This window comes from Lissotriton helveticus, chromosome 2_1 (genome assembly GCF_964261635.1).
Source record: "Lissotriton helveticus chromosome 2_1, aLisHel1.1, whole genome shotgun sequence".
In the NCBI taxonomy this organism is placed as follows: domain Eukaryota; kingdom Metazoa; phylum Chordata; class Amphibia; order Caudata; family Salamandridae; genus Lissotriton; species Lissotriton helveticus.
In genome coordinates, this window is record NC_136059.1 from 620,985,172 (window position 1) to 621,008,958 (window position 23,787).

At 44.6% G+C, this 23,787-nt stretch overlaps 1 protein-coding gene across 1 annotated transcript in view; it reads right to left on the reverse strand.

Moving 5' to 3' along the window:
* Positions 1-1,008: 1,008 nt before the first annotated feature.
* TMEM167A (transmembrane protein 167A) overlaps positions 1,009-23,787 on the reverse strand; it is a 182,765-nt gene continuing 159,986 nt past the window's right edge. Inside the window, exon 4 of the mRNA XM_078677336.1 lies at positions 1,009-1,178. Within this exon, the coding sequence (XP_078533462.1) occupies positions 1,108-1,178 (71 nt within the window). The 3' untranslated portion in view covers positions 1,009-1,107. The remainder of the gene's footprint in view (positions 1,179-23,787) is intronic.

A 23,787-nucleotide genomic window follows, 5' to 3' on the forward strand; every position in this document is an offset into this window, starting at 1 on the left:
CTTTTAACACCGTCAGCAGGGGGGCGTGGCCAGCGGGGAGAGCAGCCCAGGTGTTGCTGGATGGGCGCGCAGGGGCTCCTGGAGACTGGAGTCCCTGCCTAGCAGCTCGCAGCCCCGCTGGTCCAACCGCCACTCCCGCGCTCCTCCCAACAGACGCCTGAGGCTATCAGCCTCCTCAGACACAGACGCGCTGCGGGACCCGCGAAGCGGGTCCGGCGAGTCGTTGAAGAAGCCGCCTCCGCCCTGCAGAAGCACACCAGGTCACCAGCGTAGGATCAGGTAAGGACAGCAACGAACAGCAAACAAGTCCAGGAAGGGTCCCAGCTAGGTGGGGGAGAGTGCCGCTTTTAACACCGTCAGCAGGGGGGCGTGGCCAGCGGGGAGAGCAGCCCAGGTGTTGCTGGATGGGCGCGCAGGGGCTCCTGGAGGCTGGAGTCCCTGCCTAGCAGCTCGCAACCCCGCTGGTCCAACCGCCACTCCCGCTCTCCTCCCAACAGACGCCTGAGGCTATCAGCCTCCTCAGACACAGACGCGCTGCGGGACCCGCGAAGCGGGTCCGGCGAGTCGTTGAAGTAGCCGCCTCCGCCCTGCAGAAGCACACCAGGTCACCAGCGTAGGATCAGGTAAGGACAGCAACGAACAGCAAACAAGTCCAGGAAGGGTCAAATGTTGTGAAACATGTTTAAACACTCTTTTAACACTTCTGTGCTGGGTCCTCTTGAATTAATGACTACTAGGAAGAAAAAGATTTTCTAAAGAAACAATGTTTATTTAGAAGGGCATTTATTTGTCTTCACATTTACATAGACAGCTCTTCAAACCTTTTCAGTTCAGTTGTGGAAATGTGCGTTAAAACTGAATGAACATCAAATAATGTTTCCAGAATTTGCAGCAAGATACATTGTCATAAATGATATATGTTGCACCTTTACATAGCTAGTTGTTCTTGGTCCACTAAGGTACACAAAAGACAAATGCGGACAGTATGTCCATATCATCCTCAAAAAAAAAACAACCACAAAAAGAGAGGCAGACAATTATTTTCAACTCCGATTATACAAGTCCAAAGGTGGCGAAGAGCAGTGCAGAATGGTCACATCCCAAATATTACTGCATAAAGAGAATACTGAAAGCCATCACTATGCAGCATACAGCTACGTATGGACTCTTCCGTTCACCTGTTTGTGAAAAAAAAACACATTAGATAAAATCAACAACAAATTGAGAGGATAGTCAAAATAAGTCACATACTAGCTAAGCAAGTACTCCTATGGGCAGTGGACATCAAGTATTGTCTAATACGCACAAGGAGAAAACAATACCAACAACAAAATACTGGCCAACGTAATAGAAAAAATAAGAAAACGCCTTTGTTTACATATTTAGATCATTTACAGCTCATTTACCTTTAATTATGATTATTATTTAAAAGTTAGTAGTACACAACATACACCCAACTACGAGTTTCTTTGCACTATTGGACATTAATATAGACAGAAAGAAGAATATGAGCTAGGAGTAACTGATTGTAATTATAATGGATACTGTTAAGTTTTTAGTGTCTGCTAGATTCTACTTAAGAAAGGTTCCACTCAAAGAAATAGTAGACCTTGATTCAACAGTTCTGTCGTAGCCACTCGAACAGATCTTCCTCTATGCTTTTTGTATTTATATTTAGGGACAGTGTACAAAGCACAAGATTTTGAATTGAGTCCCAAGTAGGGGTCTACTTTGAGAACTTCGTAGTTATGTAGAAAAGTCCAGTGTTTTAGATCTTAAACAACTTGAATGCTACGTTAAACTAGATGTGATAGGTACCCAGTGTAGCTGTTTATGCTAAGCTGTTTTAAGTTTCATCTACTTTAGATTCAAGATTAATATTACAGCAGCATTCTGAATCTTTTGTTAGTTAGTAATATTATTCATAGGAAGCTGCAAGTAAATTGAATTGTGGCTATCTAGTCTAGATTGCATCAATGCATATATTGCCTACTGTGATTTTCTGTAAAAACAATAAATTAAAAAAAAATACACAAAGATCCTTTTAAGAGCCATGGCTAAAGTAGCATGCTTTGGTCAGTTCACAAATTTGAGCGTCAAAAATCCAGTTTAGCATCGATCGGAATACCTGGATTTCTGATCCCATTCACTGGAGCAGGACATCAATTATGGTGAGGCAGGCCACAGAGAAGCTCTCCAAAGACTTCTTTTGGAAAATACTGGGATAATGTATGGTTAAATTGTACTTTATTTTAGAAGGTTATAGCCCCTCAGCTTCTTATGTAATTAAGCACCCTAATACACCCCTAGACCCAGTCTTCAGATAGCCTCCAAAACTGATAACAAGCTGTGTAAGTATATATATAGGTTGAGAGCCATTAGTTTTAGATGCATATGAAGTACGATGAGGGGTATAGAAAAACACTAGGGTACTCCCTAGATATGATCTTTGGGCTCTAAATTAAAAGGAGCCACTTGGCTAAAGTTGGTCCATAAAGTTGCAATCAAGGCCAGCGTGCAGTCTGTCTGCAGTTGCTATAGCCTCTAGTTGCTTAGTCAGGACGATGTGATTAATGGTATCAACATCGGCATACAGATCTAATAGTACAACCACTCTGGAATCCCCCATTTCTGGCATCATTCTCAGGTCATCAACCATTAAAGTCACCACTAGTATTAGGCCAAGCTCTGGACAAAATGCTGCTTAGGATGAGTTTAAGATGGCATTTGACTCTAGAAACTCCTGTAGTTGTTTCACAATAACATCTTACAACAGTTTCACCCAGTGGAGTACCAAGGACATAGACATAGGTTTGCAGGTCCATCTATAGCAAGAACTGTTTTTTTTAAATAGGGGACAAAACAGTGTATTTAGCCCTCTGTGGAACACTACCTGATTTATTATTTTGATACTAGTGGCACAACTTCACCACTTACCACTTTTAGAATGTGGGTTAAGAAAATATCTGTTAGGAAACCACCAGTTTGCTATGAAGCATCAACATTTCAGTTTCATCTTTAGAAAAAGACTCGAACTCAAAAAGTTTGTTTAATTTCAGTCATTGGGGAGATCAAGCTCTCTGAAGCAATAACCATTATTGAAAAACTGGCAATTCCTTGGCTAGATCTTCAGACTGACATAGCACAGGTTTTCGCATAAAAGTGTTTCTAGCTACAGCTCAGTGGTGACCAGTTTAGTTGGCTAAAGATGAACCTTTGTAATGTTTCAACATGAGGTTATTGCCACAAGGCATATATCATAGCATGGCTTAGTAGAGTTAGTAATTAACCGGCAGAGAACATGAAATCAATTTCTGTAAGAAGCTGGCTCTGTATATAGTATTACCACTACCACATCTTTTCTAGCTGGCCGTCGACAAACGGTCTGGGTCCCCCCTGGTTCTGCTGAGATGCCGCATTGGGAGTCGGAGTTCCGCAGGGTTCTGTGTTGAGCCCGACTCTTTTTAACATCTTTATGACCCCATTGGCGGCTCTGGCGGAGTCATACGGGGCCCAGATCGTTTCCTACGCCGATGACACCCAGCTTCTCTTCACATGTAGGAAAGGGGAGGATTTTGATGAAGGGAGCATTCGGGATTGTCTCGGGGTGGTGTTCAACTGGTTTCAGCGCAACAGCCTTAAATGTAACTCCGACAAGTCGGAGGTATTGTTTTTTGGCTGTGCAGTGGACCCTGATTGGCATGCATGGTGGCCGGTAGACATGTTTCCCCCAGCTCAGGCATCCCAGGTGGCTAAAAACCTGGGAGTTAAGATCGACAACAATCTGACTATGAGATCTCAGATTCTTGGCCTCACGGGCTCATGTTTTGGCATCCTTAGGATGCTCCGGAAGTTTCTTCCTTTGCTCTCTGAAGAGCACAGGAAGATAACGGTGCAAGCTTTGATAGGCTCCAGATTGGATTACGCCAACGCACTGTACCTGGGTCTTCCGGATTATTTATTGCAGCGTTTACAGGTCGTGCAGAATTCTGCGGCACGCGCCATTTTTGGCCTTCACAGGCGAGCCAGAGTGTCCGGTCTTTTACAGGCACTTCATTGGTTGCCTATCCGCAAGCGGATAATTTTCAAGGCTCTGACCCTGGCTCATAAAGCGCTCTTTGGTCTTGGAGCCAAATATCTCCAACGTAGGCTTACTTTCTATCGTCCTGTCAGAGCATTGCGCTCTAATTCTCTGTCTCTTGCTGTGGTACCTCGAGTCAGGAGGGCCCGGATTGGGGGACGGTCCTTTGGTTTGAGGGCGCCCCAGCTTTGGAACGCTCTGCCACTGGCCTTACGCTGCACTGTTGATCTGTTGTCTTTTAGGAGAGGCCTAAAAACGTGGCTTTTCACTCTTTAGTTGTGCGGTTCAGTTTCTCTGAGTATCTATGTGTGTTATGTTTTTGAGCTGCCACAATAAAGCGCCGGGACACTCCGTTGGAGTAGCCGTTGCGCTACACAAAATAAAGTTAACATAACATAACATAACATAACAGGGGGTTATACCATCCTCAAAAGTAATACAGGGCTAAATGTAAAACTTAAAGTGCTCTATTAGTAGTAGTGTGGGCGAGCAGCCTTAGGCATAACACAGAGGAGTGCAAGACATTTATTGCACAACATTGACCAATAATGGAAACACGACTCAAGAAGGAGATCCAGACCAATTTTAGAAAAATATACTTAGTATTTTTTTTATTTTTAAGACCAGGATCTTTGCAATAAGGCAAGTACGTTTTTACAGAAAAATACTTTTCACTTAGAAAAATCGACACTTAAAAACTTTTCAGAACAGTTTAATGTTATCCTAAGGGGAAAACAATATCACAGTTTTACAGGTAAGTAATACACTTACAACTACAGTATTTGGCACCAAAGTTTAGCAAGGGGCATGGGCCAGGTAAATACCAAAACTTCACAACCAGCAGCATAGGGGCGGCTAGGTGCAGAGGTCAAAGTTGGAGTTCGGCCCAATGCTTTTCAATGGAAACTGGGGGTGCCTGGAACCACAGTGCTTGCAGGTTAGTAGATTGGTTACAGGGCCAGGTTTTGGGTGAGCACAAGCACAGAAGGGGCCATACAGCAGCACCAAACATACAACACCAGTGTCACAGGGTCGAGAGGGTGCAAAATCAGCATCTTGAGCCCAATGCTTTTCAACTGAGTGTCTTCATTTGGCATTCAGGCTGCAGGCGTTGAACCGGAGGCTGCAGGAGGGAGACCAACAACAGTAGAGGTAAGTAGAGATGTAGGGGATCATAGGGCACTGTCGGTTAAGCTCACCAGGGTCCAGGGGCTTCGGGTGCAGGGATGCCTTTCAATATCAGAGTCTTCTTACTGAGGCAGGTCGTGGTGAGGGGAGCCCCATGATCCACACTGTAGACATGGCCGTGGAGATCAGGAGATGTCAGCCAATGCTCAACTCAAGGTCAAACTCGCAAGGGAGATTTCACCACACACATGAGCCACTCAGGCTCTGCCCGTGGGCGTCGGGTCCAGAGTTGGCAGGGATCGCGGTTCCAGCTGGATCCGGAGCCCTTGAATATAGTTTTTCGTGACAGGTCTGCTGTAAACCGAAGATTGGAGTCTTTTTCAAAGGCAGTAGTCCTCCCAGGGTTTTGGGAGATCGCTAACTGCAAGACAGGTCAGAGGTTCAAAGAAGCTGGAGACAGTCCGGGAGGGCTGGGGCAAAGGCAGTCATCGTCTTCAGTCTTCTCTGCAGAGATATCTTCTGTCTTCTTAGGTCATCACAGATCTAGTTTTCAGGTCTGAGGGAGCCTCCTAAATACTACATTTTGGGGCATTTTAACTGGAGGAGCAGGAAGGGCCAATGTGCAACTTACCCGGTGTGACTAAACCCTCTATTATGCCACCCTCTTGTGGGAGTGGACATAGACCTAGCCCTGATTGGAGGGGTCCCTCCAACTTCAAGATGGCAGGGACTGAAAGATGGGCTTCACCTAGCCTCCCCCACCATAGGGGTGAAGTTTGTAGAGGGGGTCACACCTCTTATTCTCTCAAGTTTTCCCGCCGGTTTTCCCACCCAAAGTGGGGGTGTAAACCAGGGGATGCAATCTGCTGCTAGCAGCAGAAGCAGGGGATCACATTACAAAGGTGGCAAGCCTTTAAATCTTCTCCCTACGAGCGCTGGCACATCCTGGGGGAGGAGATGTGACACCTCTGCCAAAGATGTGCATTGTTTTTGGCCCCAGAGAGCAGGGTCTCTGGCTGTTGAGGGTTATGAACCCGAAACCGGTCCCAGGATGCTGGTTTCCAGTCCAGGGAAGACATGGCTTGGCAGTTCGGGCTGGACTGTTTCCATGAGGCACAGGGTCAGACTGATTTGCATATGGCCATGTCTGAACTGGGGTGGTGGAGTGAGCTAAAGAAGGATGATGGATTAAACCCAGGTCAGTTGACTGGGGGCGAGTGTCTGATGTGCTCAAGAGCTCCGTCCATCATCCCCTTTGGTATCGCTTCAACTCTTTCCTAAGCTGGAGAAAAGGTGAGGTGGTTTGGATAGATACAGGGATATTGTTTGAGATCTTGGATGCACACTGCCTTGTTTTTTTTCTTTTTTGCACTTCTTGTCCTGCAGTCTAATGTGGTTCTGGCTGGTAAAACCCCCACCAGAGGAGCACTATAAGCAGGATTGCTGACCATGATAAATTTGGACATGATGCAGCTGGTTTTGAAAATGATGCAGGCCGGCAAGTGAAGCACACATAGGATCAGAAATATACACAAAATCAAGGTCAGAAGAGAAATCAGCCATCTGACTGAAGCTTCTATTGTAGCAAGAGCTGTAAGTTCTTTATCTGAAATGACTGGCACTTCTCCAGTAAAAGGAACAATCTCATTTACAAACTAGAGATGCCTTCGATATCACTTCCTTTTCTGAAGGTGCTCTCAGCAGCTATGTCCAGGTAAGGGCTGACCTGAAGCCTTGACCACAAAAATGGCTGCTCCTCTGCTAATCACCTGTTGAATAGTTTTTGTGCAGATTTTAAACTGAAAGGAAGCAAGATTTGGAAAAGGGAGTATCCCACTACAAAAAACAATAACTAAATAAACTTGAGGTTTAGCTCAGATCTATATTCTATTGCATCCAGGAATTGGACATTATTTATTCCCATTAGAGGAATGTATTGCACCCTCCCTCACACTGGGGTCCTTAAGGGAGGGAGGCTCAGAGAGACAGTCTTTAGGATCTGTTCTTTTAGCAGTAGTGGGAGTTACACCTGAGCTCTACCTCTACCCTTACCTCAGCCTATGATGTATGAATGTAAAGGGTACATTTTTCTACTTTTGCGTTTACCATGTTGGTTATGCTTTCTTACTTTAGTGCCATGACAAATCATTAAAGCTGGGGGCTGTCTCTGTTACAGGTCTACCGTTCGTTTTGTTGCACAGCCTCATTATCTACTTATAAATAAAAATTTTAAAAAAGATGTTCCAAAAAAGGCTAATTATTAACTGGAGGAAGCAACTATGTTCTCATGCTAGAAACATACACTCATGAATGCCTGTGCAGCATTATACTATGCAATACTTGCTGCACTGGTAGAATAGCCGTGTGATGTCTTCGGAGTCTCAATTATTGGAAATTCCACCTCTATTTTCCTTATTTTACCAGTTCATTCCATCCTGTCATTCTGGCCGCCGTCCTATCTAATTAAAAATAACCAATGTCTGCGGCTCTAATGGTGAATGCTTGCAATATGTCATCAAATCATCTCCACCATTTTCCATGTACGCGTTTCCCTGTCTGCGGAAGCTGTGGTGCAGACTGACCAGAAATCTCTATGTGGTGCTCATTGACCAGAAATATATTTGTGATGGTAGCCACCACTAATGAATCAGCAAATGTCTACATTTTCCATTAGGCTTTTTATTTCTATGGTTGCTTTATGGTGGGTCTTATAATATGGGGTGAGACTTAGGGCAATGTAATTCCTCTCAATTCTTGTCATAACCAGTTTAGTGGCTGCCTAGGTCTAGAAATTAGAGTGTAGATCATGAGAACTAATGGATTGAAAGAGAAAGGATTCTTGTGGCTCCAACTGATGTGTCGGAATGCCAAATTCCTTAGTTGCTATTGTCATCAGGTGTAATGGAGACAGAGTCATCTGGAGAGAACTTGAATTCCAGTGACTAATTCACAAATTCCTGAAGTGAAACAGAATAGTCAATCGGCTCCGAGATGTCTCATGGTGCAATGCACGATAGTAAGAGAACCTCACTTAGTGCTGATGTATTGATTTTGAGTCTTTGAAACTCACTATTCTTCTCGTTTGTCTTATTGCTGAAAGGAGCCTTGGCTTTGAAAAAGACAGCTACACAGGAAACTGGAAACGTGGAGGGCAGAAATCAACCTTGCAAGGAGCTTGACGGCCACACCCGATGTAGTAAATAAAGAGAGTTCCTCCTGTATAAAATTTGGAAGAAAACATTTTTCCCTCCCTATAATGCCTGCTTAAGCAAAGGAAAAGTTTCAGGAAAGAATCATATTTCCTTTCCAAAATGGCTGCAAGTCCCATTGTCAAATATTTTGTGCATACGGAAAAGTCATGAATCAGTCGCAGCTGTGCAGAAATTTGAAGTGCCCATCTTCAGCTCACGATTTCTTATCATATTGCAAACAGTATTTGCAGAATCCTGTCAAAGAGAAATAATCTTTTTCTCGCAGGTATAAAAGCCACTCACACAGCCTTCTCAATGGGAAACTTCCTCTCACTGCTGAAGAAAAAACTTCTTCTGCGGAGTCAATACTGTGTGAGAAACACAATAGTATTTAAAGGAACTGATATGACAAAATGGAATAAACAAGATAGAATGACTCCTGAGGGAGAGCCCTCTTATAAAGGATGCAACATTTTCCTCTGAGGTATACTGTAGTATATACTAAGTAGCTATTTTGTTTTGATTTTCTAATTTCTAAAGATTATTTCAAAATATGGAAATGTACATACTGCTAGGGGTAAACAAAAAAAAATGTTATTGGGTCCAGCATGGCGCCGAAATTATGCTGAAGATTACTCTCCCAGGGATCTTAGATGTAGCAAATGAATCTAGCAGAGGAATGGATTAGCAATGTATAACCCTTATATCATAAACTTTGTGCAGTAGAGATCTAAACACTATTCAAACAAAAAGCAAGGCACCAAAGGGTGTACTACGTGGACACTGGTTCTCCAATTTAATTTAGGTCACTTATGGTAAAATTCAAATTAGAATATTGCCTACTACATCCGCGGGTAGCCATCAGAGTGGCAATAAACTCTAGTCTCTCATTGACCAGTGACATAACATACCTATTTAGATTTTAAGCAAACCAAAATAGCTTTACTCTTCCAGCTCATCAACTAGTCTTATGAATATGTGCGGGAGCCCAACGGTTAGGGCGGTGGACTTCAAATCTGGGCAATCTGATTCGAGTCTCGGCAATAACGCTCAACATCCTGTGATTCTGGGCAAATCACTTAATCTAGCCGTGCCTAACAAAAATGAATGTGTCCTCCTGTAAAGCAACTCGTGCTCATGTAAAACGCACTGATACCTGATTTCGGGTCAAGTTTGCGCTATTTAAAACTTCGAGAAAAATAAATAAAAAATTACACCTTCCCAATAACAACCCACTGGACTTGAGAACAAAATCTGCCCAGTCCGGTACTAAGATAGAATCACTGGAAGAAACTTCCTGGAGGATTGGCATCTGGGAACTGAGTCACTAGAATGGAAGGCAGGAATATTTACCCTGGAAAGGCATGGAGGAAGTTAGATGTCTGACTAAATATGTATGCTCCATTTCTATATATTAATCTCCTGTTAACGCAAGCCCAGCATGAGTCCATAGTCTTATAGCTTAAGAAGTGATATACACTTTTAAGTAGACTAGAACCTTGACATGGGTGCGCAGAAGCTCTATAATGGCAATAGAAAGATGTTTCTGAGCAAGGTTGTGGTGTCATGTTTTCTTAGGAGATGGTCCCTTACTTTCTTTTCATGATTGTGACATATCCATGATGTAACAATTCCAAAAGGCTGGATTAGGGACGTACTTTTGTGAGCAGCTTAAGGGTAGTAATGGTCTAGAGAACTGTCTGAACTACCTTCAAATGTGTTGAACTACCTTGGTATCTTAGAGCAGAAATTTGATGGGGCAGATCAGGTAAAGGAAGGGGCCTTGGATTTGAGGACTCCAACCAAGAAAGAGATCTCTGCTTAATTCAGAGGTAAAAACTGTAGTCTTATAGTTTTGTGTACGTTAATGAGTTTTTTTGCTATTCACAGACTAAGAGTTAATAGTACGTTTATGACACCAGTCTCCGCAGTCAGATTTCACTCGTACAAAACCACTGAAATTCAGCAGTTATAGTTACCTAAACTAACTACAACTTACGCCCATGCAATGCACTACTTATGACCTCACACATTACATCACTCATAACATGGTCAGTGACATCACTGATGACATCAAGTGAATGTAAGTATTTTCTAAGAGTTTGTGAGTGTTAAACATATGTACTAACCTACTACAAAAGTTAGTTTAGTATACCAGTTGTACTATTAATGAGTGACAGTATTTCTAATATATGTGATCTGAGTGGCTCTGTGACTGTATCAGTGTGTGAATGGGTGTCGAGTGGCTGTATGGGTGTGTGAGTGTGTGCCTGAGTGGCTGTATGGGTGAGTGAGGGAGTGGGTTTCTGACTAGCTCTTTGGGTGTGTGTGGTTGTATGGGTGTGTGAGTGGCTGTACAGTTGTATAAGTGGATGTGTGTGTGGTTGTGTGTGTGGCTATATGAGTGAGTGGCTCTACTGAGGAGTGAGTGGCTGTGTGAGTACTTCTATGGGTATGTGTGGTTGTGTGGGTGTTTGAGTGGAATTATGATAGGTTGTATAGGGATGTGAGTGGGTGTGCAAGTGGTTCTGTGGATGATGTAATCAGTGATGTAATTTGAGATGTCATAAGTGATGTCACTGACCAGGCCATGAGTGATGTAATATGTGAGGTCATAAGCAGTGCATTGCGGGTCATACGCAGTGCATTGCAGGGCATGCATCATAGTTAACTCAGGTAACTATAACTGCTGAATTTCAATGGTTTTGTACGAGTGAAATCTGAGCCCAACTATAATATCGCTGTAACCTTTGTTTTTTCCAGTAATTTCATACTTTTTTTTAGTTCTGTTTCCAAACTATAACAGCATTGTAACATTTGTTTTTGTCAGTGAATTTTGAAGTTTTTTTTATTGTTAAGTAAGATGCCCATCGCAATGCACAGTTAGGGGGAGAGGGGGAGTTGAACGCAGGGCCTGGCATTGTGCTGCCCCTGCCCCCTCCTCCTTGCCAACCATTGTCAAAGTCCAATTCCCTGCTCCCTTGTTACAGCCATGTGTGGCTTTTGTTTTGCCACTGCCATTCCCGCCTGTCAAACAGTTAGCTTGCTGTCCCATCCACCTCCTCCCTACCCTGTTGTCTGAGTCCATGTAACAGCCCCCTCCCTCCTGCCCTGCATAGTTCGATGGGCTGCCACGGCCCTTCAATTAGCTTGATGTCACTGCCTACTCCTGCTGTCCTCCGTTCCCTAATTCTATGCCCCTACATTGCCCTCCTGATTAGCCTCTGTTCTTAGCATGCTGCCCCTACTCTCCGATGGCTGTGTGCATGGCCCTTCTCCCTCCTTTCCGCCCACCATATTCCATGGACCTGCACACCCTCGTATCTACTCAGAGTGTTCTGTTGAGCTGCCACTGCTCCCTCCACCGGCCTAGCATGTCAGATGGGTCCCGCCTGTCCCTGCCACCTTAACCCTGCCTGTCCATGCCCCTATCCCCTCTCTTCTGTCCTCAATGGTCCATTTTGCTGCCCTCCATGCTCTGTTGTGCTGCAACCGCTCCTCTGGTCCGCTTTGCGTGGTCTGTTGTGAATCCCCTTCCCCTGGCCTTTTTTGTATATGTCCAGCCCCTACCCCCCTCTGTCCTCCATGGTCTTTTGTGCATGCCCCTGCCCTCTACCTCTTGCCCATCATAGTTGTTGTGCAGCCACTAACCCTCCTGCTTGCCGTGCATGGTCTTCTGTTCTTCCACAGCCCCTCCCACCTGCCCTGTCTGGTCAGATTGCTGCCCCTCACGCCCTCCCACCTTCCCTCTGTTGTCTGTGTGTATTCCATTGGAGTCTCACTGCCCTCCATAGTGTGTTGTGCTTATAGTGCCTATCCCGCCTGCCCTCCATGGTCAGTTTGATGCTCCTGTCCTTCCCCATGCCCTCTTTTTTCCATGTGCAGATCCTTATACCCTCCCGCCTACCTTGTCTGGTCTGCTGTCATGCCCCTGCCTGCGGCCATTAATTGTCTGTTATGGTGCAACTGTCTCTCCTGTCTGTACGTTATGATCAGCTTGCTGCCCCTGCCTCTTTCCCCTCTGCTCTCTGTAGTCCTTGTGCATGGCCATGTCCCCTCCCTATTGCTTTCCATGTTCAGTTGTGCTGCACTGCCGTCTCGCTTGCCCTGTGTTGTATACTGTGATGCTGCAACCCCTGATGCCTTCCCTGTAAGGTCAGTTTGGTGCTCTTGCTCATCTCCCTCCTGCCCTCTCTTATCTGAGTCCATGTCCCTCCCTACCCCATTCCTCCTGCCCTCTGTGAACCAATATACCTTACTTACCAATATTTTGAACTTGGTAAGAGGGAGATTTTGGGGAAAAAACAGGGGAATTTAATTTCCACATTGACTTACATTGAAAAAGAGGAGATTCTAGGCAGGAGACAGATACAATAAAGTCCTGATGGGCTTAAAAACATCGAAGTTTCCTGCCTGAATTGGGTCTGTTGGCATGTATGGTTATACTCCCACTGCCTCTTCTTCTGCCCTCAACGGTCTTATTTTGCCACAGCTTCTCTTGCCTGTACTGCCAGATGGTGTGCTGCCCGTGCCCCCCCCCCTTTCACCTGCCCTCCATGGTCTGTTTTGCTGCCACTGCCCCTCCCGCCTGCACAGTGTGGTCAACTTGTTTCCTCTAAACCCTCCTCCATGAGAGGGTCTTATTCCCATAGAAATTATGGTTAGTGCTTGAAACAACTAAAATAAGGTCATATTTTCTGAGTTCTGAAATAGCAACAAGGCACCTTTAAATAATTGGCTATCTTTATGTTTTTTTATCCAGTTGATCACTTGATTATATGTTACACTTAAGGGAGAGGATGTGCCGTTACAGCTAGAGCTGCAGACTTTGCAAATGGGGAACCAAGTTCCAGTTTCAGCATCAGCTCGACATTCTGTGATTCTGGGCAAATCACTTAATCTCCCCATGCCTAAAACCAAAATGAATGTGTCCTTGTGTAATGTAACTGAAGCACATGTAAAGCACTCCTATACCATCGGGTAAAGTCTGTACTATATAAAACTGCATAAAAGAAGAACATTAAGTGTTTTGCACACTTCTGACATTGGGCCATACTTGGACTACATTTGGGTGATATTTGTGCTATACTTGTGCTCTTTTTTCCCTGGTGGCCATTTGGGAGACTCATTTGTTATGAAGCTCCCCAACTTCCCTATTTAAGGCAGTATCCTCAATAGAAAAAGATCAAGATGGCGTTCAGATGTACCTAAATAAAACTTTACCATCCCTAAAATACCCTTGCCACCCAAATTTCCTTACCTACCCTAAACCCCCAAAAACTCTTGCCACCTAATATCCTCACCCACGCCAAACCCTAAAGTAAATAAATATATACATATATATTCGCTAAAACAATCGCAATGGACCGTAAACCCCGCTAGCCCCTCCTCCGGTTCGCCCCTAGGGACTCTGGTACATGGAGTTCTTGAGTGGTTCACCCCAGTGGGTGCAAGTAAGCACTTGTAGAACTGATGATCTCTAGACCCGATACATGTCCCGGGTTTTTGGATATCGCCCGAGACATGGCTCGGGTTTCGGTATAACTTCCCTCATCAGTAGAGAAAATAGTTAGGGGTGGAAGAGAAGGCCGCCAAGCAACCGTCAAAGGCCTCGATGCTCGAACCGGCACGCAGGTGCGTCGTCCAGGAGCCCGTCGACTCAAAGCTCAAGGGAGCCAATTTGTAGAAACAATCGCAATGGACCGCACACCGCTAGCCCCTCCTCCGGTTCGCCCCTAGGGACTCTGGTACATGGAGTTCTTGAGTGGTTCACCCCAGTGGGTGCAAGTAAGTACTTGTAGAACTGATGATCTCTAGACCCGATACATGTCCCGGGTTTTTGGATATCGCCCGAGACATGGCTCGGGTTTCGGGATAACTTCCCTCATCAGTAGAGAAAATAGTTAGGGGTGGAAGAGAAGGCCGCCAAGCAACCGTCAAAGGCCTCGATGCCCGAACCGGCACGCAGGTGCGTCGTCCAGGAGCCCGTTGACTCAAAGCTCAAGGGAGCGAATTTGTAGAAACAATCGCAATGGACCGCACACCGCTAGCCCCTCCTCCGGTTCGCCCCTAGGGACTCTGGTACATGGAGTTCTTGAGTGGTTCACCCCAGTGGGTGCAAGTAAGTACTTGTAGAACTGATGATCTCTAGACCCGATATATATTCGCGAACACTAAAAAAAGGTTACTGGGATGTTATTGTTAGGTTCAGATTTTCCACATATAAAACCATAGAAATTCAGCAGTGATAGTTATCTCAAGGAGCTATGACTCGTGCCCTACGGTAACTAGAACTCGCACCCCCGCCATGCACAGTTTTCTCATTCGAAATTTCACTGAAAATGATGCAGTGATATTATCAATGATGTCATGAGCTATGTAATATGTACGGTAATTAGAAGTGCATGGTGAGAGTGTGAATTATAGTTACCTTAAGGCATCAGTTATAGTTACTTGAGATAACTAGAACTGCTGAATTTCTATGTTTTTGTGTGAGTAAAATCTGAACCCAACTATAACATCCCTGTAATCTTAAGATTTTTTTCAGTGAATTTCTACAGTGTATTTAAATTTTATGGCACAACACGGAGGCCATATTATGCAAAACTCCTTTATTGCCACAGCTCATCAGCAACAATTGAAGAGAACATAGAATTCAATGAACATTCAAGAGAAGTATAAAGTCCCTTCGTGACCAGCCATCTTCCTTCTTTGTTGCTGCTGCTCAGAAAGATAAGTACAGCTCTTGGCTTATCCCTTATATACCTTACTTTTAGTGTGTTTGTAGTGCTTAATTGGTTGGACCGTGGTCTGTACTTGTGTCTTTCTGCGCAGTGCTTGATACCCTTTGATTTATATGTTTTGTTTTGGCTTGCTTTACCCCTCGTTTCTGAGCTACCCTGCTGAGCTACCCAACTACCTTGGACTACCGCCCTTCTCTTCTTGCGGGGCTTTCCCCCCACGTTTCTGGGTCTTTTCCTTTCCCCCTCCGGTCCCATTCTGGACCGGTTCTAGTCCCTGCCAACGTGTGTATTTTTTCAATCGGACTCAAACAGCCTCGCGCGCTCTGAGCTCGTTTGTCTGAGCATCACGCACTTCCTCACGCTTGCGGCGCCCTTACCGCCTGCATGATTCCGCTGCTCTGTCTGCCGCTTCGACACACGAGGGGCACTCCTCTTGACTCCCTCGATTAGCGGGGACATCCCTCGCGTCAGGACCGCCCCGCACTCGTGCTTTTCTCTCCTCGACGCTTGTACTCATGTCCGAGGCGGGCTGGGCTTAGATGAAAGCACCTTAGGAGGCAGCCACACACGCTACTGCGTGCGTGGCGGCCATTTTGTGAGTTTGGGAGACCTCAGATCTCCCCTATGTGACACCCATTTTATACTTTGGGCTCAGATTGAGTATTCCTCGATAGGCTTGCAACAGTTAAACCAACTGCTGGTTTTACTGATCAGCTGTGGAGAGGCACACGACTTGGGTAGGGCATGTGTGAGTGTGTGTGTATATATATATATATATATATATATATATATATATATATATATATATATATATATATATATATATATATATATAAAATTCACATGTACGGCCAGTAAAGAAAAAATCACTTTTTTAGACCTAGAGGTATTTCATGAGAGAGGGAAAATACAGACCCGCACCCACAGAAAAGAAACTGCAGGGAACACCATCTTGCACTCAACAAGCTTCCACCCCACAAGCCTCAAAGAAAGTATTCCGTATGCTGAATGCATAAGGATGAAGAGAAATTGTAGCTTACAGAAAGACCTCAACTCTAGCACGGACAACCTCTGTGCCAGACTCAAGGAAAGGGGTTACAGCTCAACCACCCTAAATAAAGCAAGACTAAAGAGCGACCGCCTAGACAGGCCGGTCTTACTCCAAAAAAAGCCCAAAGCAATAAATGACACCAGAACAACCATCACTAACACAATGCCCAGACTGATCACAGGATACAATATACACCATAAGAACATTAGGAAAATCCTGTACAGACACTGGCCACTGATCAAAAATGACACAGTCATAGGACAGAGTTATGCCAAACTACCCCAGTTGACCTTCAGAAGAGCAATTTCAATGAGCCAAGAATTGGTCAATTATGCACCATCTGCTCCAACCAAAAAAATCTGGTTACATTCCCAACCGGGTTTCTACAAATGCACCAAGTGCAAAGCCTGCCAGAATGGGGTCAATACTAAATCAGTAAAATTCCCTTTTAGAAAATCCCCTTTCAAAATCAGACAACACTACACTTGCAAAACAGACTTTGCGGTGTACGTGCTCAAATGCTCCTGCAATTTAATCTATGTGGGGAGCACTATACACCCAGCTCATGTGAGGATCCTCCAACATCTAAGGGCAATTACTAATGACGATCCAGCATACCCTGTGGCTCGCCATATCAATGCTCACCACAGTGGAAAAATTGAGGAACTCACATACTTTGTTTTGGACAGTGTAGCACCAAACCCCAGGGGAGGGAATAGACAACAAAAACTGAGACGACTCGAATCCAAATATATCATAGAGCTCAACAGTAAGATCCCCTTTGGGCTCAATGCGGATGAGGCACTTAGTGTACATCTATGATATGACACCACACTACTGTTTAAACATCCCTACTCACGTTTCCTGAGACAAACCCATCTACTGAATAACATCTTGTTTCACCATCTAGGACTTGATCCCTTTTAATTCACATAGTGCACACTTTAATTTCGTTTATACATTTATTTTTCCACCTTAAATCACACACACACACATCACTAATTATTAAACAACCATGAGCTCGAAACACGCTCGCTAGCCACTACGATATCAGAGTTCCCCCCTTCTCATGAAGCAAACATGCCTGCTCCGCCCTAATGACACTCGTTACAACAAACAGTCTCAGAAACTTCCAATATTGATAAATCCAGGCATCTCTCCAACGAGACACGAGCCCAAGCCCACTTGGGCCGGACTCCACGCACGCCTACGACCACCGCCTTTTACACTCACGCACTTGCGTATAATTCAACCTTTAGGTCCCACACAAACAATTTGTGGCACCTAAATTTAGCTCGAACAAAACAGAGCAGTCACTTCTTAACCTACGTGCATCTGCACTGGTTTATACATTTCATCTGAGACAGACAATCGGCGGCATAATTTCACTGCCGATGCACAGATAAGTCATGTTTGTTTAAAAAAAACCCGCGCACATCGTGCCCCTACGGCTCTTCATGACATACAAATCTCAAAGAGTAGCGCGCATACATAGACAATTCATGTTCATTTAATAACCCGCTGACTTCGTGCCCCTATGGCTCTTCATGACATACAAATCATAAAAACTAGCGCGCATGATACTCACTTTCAAACGCGCTCTGACAGGGATGCACCAAATACACGACGTGTCGATCATACCAAAGAGGTTACAGACCACTGAGCGGCTAGAAACTTATACACGTGGTGGAAGGAACTCTTCCATGTCTAAACCGGCATGTAACTGGTAGCAGTCATTTGGGTCAATAACATCTACATTTCTCACACCATGAGCCACAAATTATTATTTTCAGCAATGTATACACACCAGCATTAACCATTAATTGTAAAGATGTATTTACAATGTGTTAAATATTTATGCTTGATGTGTCACAATGACTTGCATGTTTTTGAGCGCAATGAACTCTTCTATGTTCACAGTCACATACTTAATTATGTCACATGGTTGTTCCATCACCTATCAAGTATGCACTACTATAAATATGGCTCACAAACATGGTGTAAAGCAGATTAAGTGAACAAGGCGGACTTGTCCGCCGAAACGCGCCTGATCGCATGTATTGGTGAATAAAAGCCTTTGATTTGACCCACGGAGTCGGTGCCCGTTCTTCTGAAGCCTAAGTCAGGATTGGAGATATATATAGATATATATATAGATATAGATATAGATATATAGATATATATACCTTGCCTTGGATTCGTTAGTCCATTATTGAATTGAACCCTTAGCCTTATCCTACTACAGACTATAACCCTTTATAATGTCTGCCCCCCAAACGAATATTGATGACAGACTAGAGGAGCTAGTCAATAAGGCTGTTGAGAAGGTACTCGGCTCAATTGATAAGATTAATGAAAAATGTGAGTCCTTCTCTCTCATGAACCCCCGCACTTCCACTAGTAGTCAGAAAGAGGGAGCAGTTAAGGCTCCTAAAAAGAGGACGCTAGGAGGCAAACAACCAAAAGACCTAGAACCTCCGCTCCTCCTTCACGCTTTCAAGACGGTGATAAGACTAGTGCCTCGGCCACCCAAAGTGGGCATGATCTAGGCCCTGAGCTTCATATTAATGTTGATAGCGAGGACGATTCCGACCCGGAAATTGACCTTATGTTCTTCTGGTTTGAACACTGATGTGGAAGAGGCACCTAGGAGGACAGAAGCTCCGAGGAGGCTTCCAAGGCCTCACAACCCAACATGGGACTCTTAGACCCATTTGGTGACTTGATGTTTGACCCCTTACTAATAAAACACCCTTTATCCCTAGAATGGACCCCTTCCCTGCATGTGGCAGACTACCTCACCTACTTGCTGAGGAAAGAAATCCCTCAGGAAGTCAGGTCCAGACTACGTTCTGAATGCCCGAGGCCCTCCCTTCCCAATAAGATAGCTGCAACACCAGAACTAGACCCCAAAGTTGTGGCCTTTGTAGCTAAGACATCCAGAGACCCCAGAAAGGGGAACGTCGTTTATGACGCAACTTTTAGCACGCAGTGCTATTACAACGCGGTCTTTAAATCGCATTCTATTACAACGCATGACCCTGGGGGGTGCTCAAGCATAGGGAATACTTTTAATTTACTATCCAACACCTTCCCTAGTGTCAACGGGGACTGGTGTTGGAATAGTAAATTAAAATATTCACTATCCAACACCCCTTTCTGTTATGCGTTGTAAAAGAATGCGTTATAAAAACTGCGTTGTTACAGCATGCGTGCTAAAAGCATGCGTTGTAACAACGTACATCCCCCCAGAAAGGGTATAGATAAGGGCTTAAAATCATGTCAAGACCGTCTTCTTGACATCGTTGGACCCCTTACAAAAATATTTGAAATGGCCGAATCGGCCTACCTGGGGGACTCCCCAGTCGATCCCAAAGAACTCAGGGAATGGGTCCAGCGGGCCATATGCCTTATCGGGAATGCAAACACTGCCCTCTCCACAGAGAGAAGGAAGGGGGTGTTATTCATGATAGACCCCAAACTTATTGAACTGGTCAAAAATGATGCAGGCTCTAACTCTGAAGGCTTCCTCTTTGGTGAGGACTTCATGAAAGACATGGCTAAGTACGCTGGTGCTTTTAATTCTATTCAGAAGTCCAAAAAGGATAGAAAAAAGGTATTTCAAGATCGGGTTTTCACCCGGGCCGGGAGAATACGGGGTCGTTTCCCCGGCAGAGGAAATTCTACTTCAAGACCCTTCATGGACGTGGCGGCAGAAATAACAACAACTTCGGGACTCAACAGTTTTACCCCCAGAGGCAGAGGAGCCGCGGACGGCCCTTCAGAGGTGAACGAAGACAACGCTCCTTCTCATCAGGTAGGAATTTGGAAAGACCTTTCCGATACCCCTCCAAAGGTGGGAGGGAGGTTACGTCAATTTGCAGGGAATTGGAACTTAGTAACCAAAGACCCTTGGGTCCTAGACACGGTGAGAGGTTACAAGATGGATTTCACCTACACCCCTTTCCAGACAAGACACCCGCGGGATATTACCCTCTCTCAAAAGGACAAACTTCTAGTCTCCCAAGAGGTACAAGACTTGTTAAAGAAAGGTGCCATTGTTGAAGGCAATTACCTGGGCTTTCTTAGCAATATCTTTCCAGTGGAAAAGAAAAACAAGGAACAGAGACCAGTCATAAATTTGAAAGACTGAAACAAGTGGGTAGTGTACCAACACTGCAAAATGGAGGGGATACACCTCCTGAGGGAGATTTTACGAAAGGGGGACTGGTTAACCAGACTGGACCTAAAAGACGCATATCTAACAATCCCTATATGGGGACCTCATCAGAAGTTCCTCCAATTCACCTGGGAAGGAAAACTATTCCAGTTTTTCAGCCTTCCCTTCGGGCTATCATCGGCCGCTTGGTGCTTCACCAAAGTACTCAGACCTGTCACCGCCTGGCTCAGACAGAGGGGAGTGAGGCTGATCATATACATCGACGACATCCTCATAACGGCCCAATCGAAAGACACCGTGTCAATTCACACGGACCTTACAATACGCCTCTTACAACACCTGGGCTTCATTATAAACACAAAGAAATCTTGTGTAATTCCAAGTCAACAGACACAATTTCTGGGTTTCCTGGTAAACACAGTGAAAGCAGAATTGAGACTCTCGACAGAGAAAGTAAGGAAGGTGAGGAAGGAGCTCAGAAAGTTACTCGGCCTAGACTCCTTCCCCTTAAGGACCCTAGCAAGGATCCTGGGGCTACTTTCATCCACAATTCAAGCAATCTTCCCAGGTCCATTGCATTATCGAGCACTTCAGAGATTGAAGGCCAGGTCCCTGAGATCGACTCACTCCTACTCCCATCTGATCTCTCTGGACCAGGACTCGAGGACCGAACTCCTCTGGTGGTTGAAGATTGTAGAGGCATGGAATGGCAATGCTATCTTTGGGGAGGAACCGGACCTAATAATAGAATCAGGCGTGAGTTAGGAATTATGGGGAGCCAGATGTGGGAACTCATCAACAGGGGGTCGTTGGACTTCTCAAGAGAAGAAGTTGCATATCAACTGCTTAGAATTGTTAGCAGGTTCATTTGCGATTCGTAGTTTCACCCATGAACTCTGCGAAATTCTGTGTAACGTTACGGATGGACAATATCTCTGCTGTTCGGTATGTCAGCAAACTAGGGGGTCCTCATTCCAAGGTTTTATCAGACCTAGCGATAGGTTTCTGGGACTACTGTTTGAACAAAGGAATATCAGTTTTGGCGGAACACATTCTTGGGTTGAACAATGGTGTAGCGGACTGGTTCTCACGGAATTTCAAGGACTCCAGCAACCGGAGACTATACAGGCAGATTTTCTTAACCATCCAGTCCCAATGGGGTCCCTTCCAGACAGATCATTCTGCAGACCGTCTGAATACTCAATTGAGGAATTTTTTCAGTTGGAGACCGGACCCTCAGGCTCAAAAGGCGGATGCCTTCCTCCAAGATTAGAGGGGTCTGGCCCCTTATGCCTTCCCGCCATTTGCATTGTTTGCCCGTCTACTTCTTCATGCTCGACGTTACAGAGAGAGCATGGTCGTGCTGGAGATCTCAGGCCTGGTTCCCGATAATTCTACAAATGAGTATAGACTTTCCCATTCTGATCCCTTCTTTCAAAGAAGTACTCCTAGGTCCAGAAGGAGACACTCATCCCCTGGTAGAACGGCATGGAAGATTTCAGGAGACCGTGATGAATCCCAGGGCTTTCGTCAAATGCTTACACACTCATTTCTGAGTCATGGGCATCCGGTAAGAGGAAAGCTTATCGAAAGGCATGGAACAAATGGGTTCGCTGGTGCCTTCAACGACGTTATGATCCCATTTCAACTGATTTAGTTCACGTTGTCAACTACCTTTCAGAACTCTTTACATCTGGTCCATCTTACAGAACTGTTAATGTTTACAGATCTGCGATTTCTGCTGGCAATTCTTTGATTAACAGAGTCTCCGTTGGGCAGAGCTTATTAACTAAGAAGATAATGAGAAGCATGAGAGTTCCCAACCCTCCTTCTGCTAAATATACCGCCCTGTGGGATGTTTCTCTTGTACTTAGAAATCTATCTTCTTGGGGAGATACTACTTCTCTCTCCCTTAAACGTATCTCTTACAAACTTACTGTCTTACTAGGTCTAGTATCTTTTAGGAGAACCTCAGATGTTAAGGCATTAGACATTTCAAGCAGGGCCTTCCAGCATGAAGGTGTTTACTTCTACCTCAAGAAAAGAACCAAGACAACGTCTTCCTCCAACTTTTACCCCTTTTTTCCTCAGAATGAAAGACTCTGCGTAGCTAAGTGTCTGAAAGAGTACGCGATAAGAACTAAATATTTAAGACTGGATGAATGACAACTACTGATTTCCTATGGATCCCCTCATAAAGGAGTCTCTTCTCCAACCCTAGCAAGATGGGTAAAGGATGTTATGCATGAAAGCAGAGTGGATATATCTGTTTTTGGAGCTCACTTCCTCAGAGGTGCTTCGGCTTCTAAGGCCTTTTTTCTGGGAGGAGGTCGTCTGCAAGATATCCTTAGGGCAGCAGACTGGTCAAGTGATAGTATGTTTAAGACTTGTTATTTCAGAACAATCTCTTATGCGATTGATAATGTTCTTAATGCACTTTGAACTTGCATAATATGGCCTCTGTGTCGTGCCATAAAATTGAGATTTTTCACAGCCTGCTGGGCAGAAAATCTCGATTTTATTAAGGACAAGGAGGCTAATATTATCCCACCACTATTTATGCTTTATCCCTCCCTTTGTGCCTGAGATGTTACGTTATGTTGTTCCTTTTATTTCAGAATGAAAAGCTACTTTTCCTTCGTACCACTTTTGGAGAGCTATCTTCAGTTGTATTCCTGTTTCTGCATGGGGATCTTTCCTCGCAGTTCTAACAAAGAAGGAAGATGGCTGGTCACAAAGGGACTTTATACTTCTCTTTAATGTTCATTGAATTCTATGTTCTCTTCAATTGTTGCTGCTGATCTGTGGCAATAAAGGAGTTTTGCATAATATTAGCCTCTGTGTCCTTGATCAAATCCAGATTTTCTGCCCAGCAGGCTGTGAAAAATCTAAATTTCTCAGCTATAATGTCCCTGTAACCTTTGGTGTTTTCTGTGAATTTCTACTGTTTTTAATGCTATTTCCTAACTACAATGTCCCTGAAACCTGGGTGTATGAGGGGGGTGTGAATGGATGTGTGATTGGTTGTGTGGGGCTGTGAATGGGTGTGTGAGTGGCTGTATGGGTGTGTGAAAGCTGTGTAGGCCTGCGAGTGAGTGTGCTAATGGTTTTGAGGGTCTGTGAGTGGATGTGTGATTGGTTGTGTAAATGGGTGTGTGAGTGTATGAGTTGGTGTGTGGATCTGTGAGTGTATTTTTTTTAATTGGGGTCTGGATCCACGGATCCACCCAATCCAACTGAATGCAGGAGGATCTATGAATCTTCTCGTGGTTTAAAAAAAAATAAAGGTTTTTGGACAATTTCTTGCCCATAAGGAGTCACTCAAAGACCCCTCCATTAGTCATTACCTCTACCCTGACCCCTTCTATCACTTTTTAACTTTATTTTCCCCGCTGGGAACCAAGTCCTGATGA